Here is a 2,071-nt window from a genome sequence, read left to right on the forward strand (position 1 = left end):
ATACTTGGATCACAGATATAATAGCCTACACCTAACAAATGCATAAAGGAGTGGGCATGCCCCCTCCCTCCCATAAATCAAAAATCACTGGATCCTGGGACCCCACCAAAGATAATCCGGAACTTACTAGAGAAGAAGAAACAGCCTTAGCACGTTTTCGCACAGGTGCTTCGCATCGCTATGGCTGGTTGCTTTGAAAGATACAAACCCATATTTCCCCTGGTTGTCGATGGTGTAATCCCCAACAAGTCAGTACGTCGACACCCGTTATTCCACCTAGCCAGAAAAGACCGCGCTATGCACTAAACAAAGCAACAGACCCCGCCACCTGCACTGAATGCGGGGCACAATACTCATGCAGGAACACCGCAGTAGTACATATGGTCAACAAACACATGGGTTCAAGAGAGTCGATGCGCTCTGGAAGATCAAATTCCCCCATGAGCCACCTCCGCGGGACATCCCGCCAGAACCTCCGCCACCCCCACAACCCCCAGCTCCGGACACAACGTTACCCCGTCCCACTTCGCCTAAAGCAAAACTCCATCCGTTTGCCCGCAGTATGTGTAAACGAACATTTCCGCTTCAAAATGGATTAGCGCGCCGCCTTAGATACATGTACAATGCCACATGCCCTGTCCCAGAGAGAAAACGCCCGCGAGCCGACGAACCGATTACAGAAGGATCAGCATTCCCTTGTGACAAATGTGATATGATAGCGCGCTCTAAAACAGGCCTTAAAACCCATATTAGAGCACGGCATCCTGAGAACCCCAAAAAGGACGCACCTCGCCCTCAGCTCATCCCACAACCTGCTTCACTACGATGCGAATTCTGCCTCCGCGACTTTGGCAACATTGGAGCTCTCGCATGCCACAAAAAGTTCAAACATCCACTTGGAACTCCAATTCTGCCAGCAACAATACAAGTAACGTTTCCACGCAATAAGAAACGCCAGCGAGATACGTCGCCACCGGAGCGTGAGGACAGAGAGAAAAAGTCCAATGCGGAGTATGCCAGAAGTTCTACGCCCACCTAGACTCCCTCGCCATCCACTGCAGAAAATTCCATGAAGGAGAGGGTCTGCCCAAAAAATCGAATTCCACCAATGGGCAATACAAAACAACGAAAACAAGAGACCTTCCGGCATTAACCTGCCCCTCATGTGGTCACTATTGTATGAGTAAGTCAGGCCTAACTCTACACCGTATGCCACGACACGGGTATCAACCTATTCGCGCACACCAGCCAACGTAACGAATGCGAAGAAAGAGCTCTGCATCTTTTGAGTTGTATCGCTCTTCATCCACTGCGAGTTCAATTTGCGATAGTTGATTATGTACCCCTGATGAAATCATGTTTTTCTAAGCGGTTAGCACAGTTCCTTATTGCGGTGAGTCGGAACTATATTATACCCCATTCTTTGCGCCAAAGAAACCCCTTGCCCCCTTCTTCCTCCCTCGCGCACTAGAACTGGCAATACCCTCGATTATGGAAGCCACGATGGAATTGTACGTAAGAGGCTCTTCTCGCCGACCCAAGAAGCAAGAAAACTAAATAGGAGTTCATTGGGGCCAATCCATCACAAAAAAAAAAACAAATAATAACAATAAGGGGAGTGGATAACGGGCTCTGGGCAAAGAACGTGCGGGCAGAGTTTTCTCGTAGCCTGGTTGTCTTCTGGGGGAATGGGCTTTAACACGAATGCCGAACGAAACTTTAAATAAGGAAAAAAAAAATAACAAAACATACATTACAAGATCTTCGGGGCCACACAAAGCAAAGGGATCTTCCCTTGCAACACCACCCGAAAGTCTGTCACTAAGTTGCTCTGCTTTGTAAGGGCAACGACCGCGCCAGCGCGTGGACAACGAAAAAAAAATTTTTTTATAGCGTTGCAAATGGTGTTTTTGTGGCGGGATGGCGATCGCAAAAGGTTCTCAAAGACGTTTTTCATCGGCCTTGGGGCTTTGCCTGTAACCGCGTCGCCCGGCAGGACTTTTTCCCCCGCTGCTTCTTGGAAAGCCGCGGTTTGTTAGAATTTAGGCTCTAACGCTTCCAAAATGCAAAC

At 48.7% G+C, this 2,071-nt stretch overlaps 1 protein-coding gene across 1 annotated transcript; it reads left to right on the forward strand.

The window, feature by feature from the left end:
- Positions 1 to 337: 337 nt before the first annotated feature.
- On the forward strand, positions 338 to 1,039 carry TM35_000151890 (Tbingi protein; the record flags this gene model as incomplete). Its single annotated transcript, XM_029025841.1, has 1 exon — positions 338 to 1,039. The coding sequence occupies one exon, from the start codon at positions 338 to 340 to the stop codon at positions 1,037 to 1,039; it is 702 nt and encodes a 233-aa protein (XP_028882824.1).
- Between the last annotated feature and the right edge of the window lie 1,032 nt (positions 1,040 to 2,071).

The sequence above is a fragment of the Trypanosoma theileri genome (assembly GCF_002087225.1).
Source record: "Trypanosoma theileri isolate Edinburgh chromosome Unknown TM35_Tth_15_V1, whole genome shotgun sequence".
In the NCBI taxonomy this organism is placed as follows: Eukaryota; Euglenozoa; class Kinetoplastea; order Trypanosomatida; family Trypanosomatidae; genus Trypanosoma; species Trypanosoma theileri.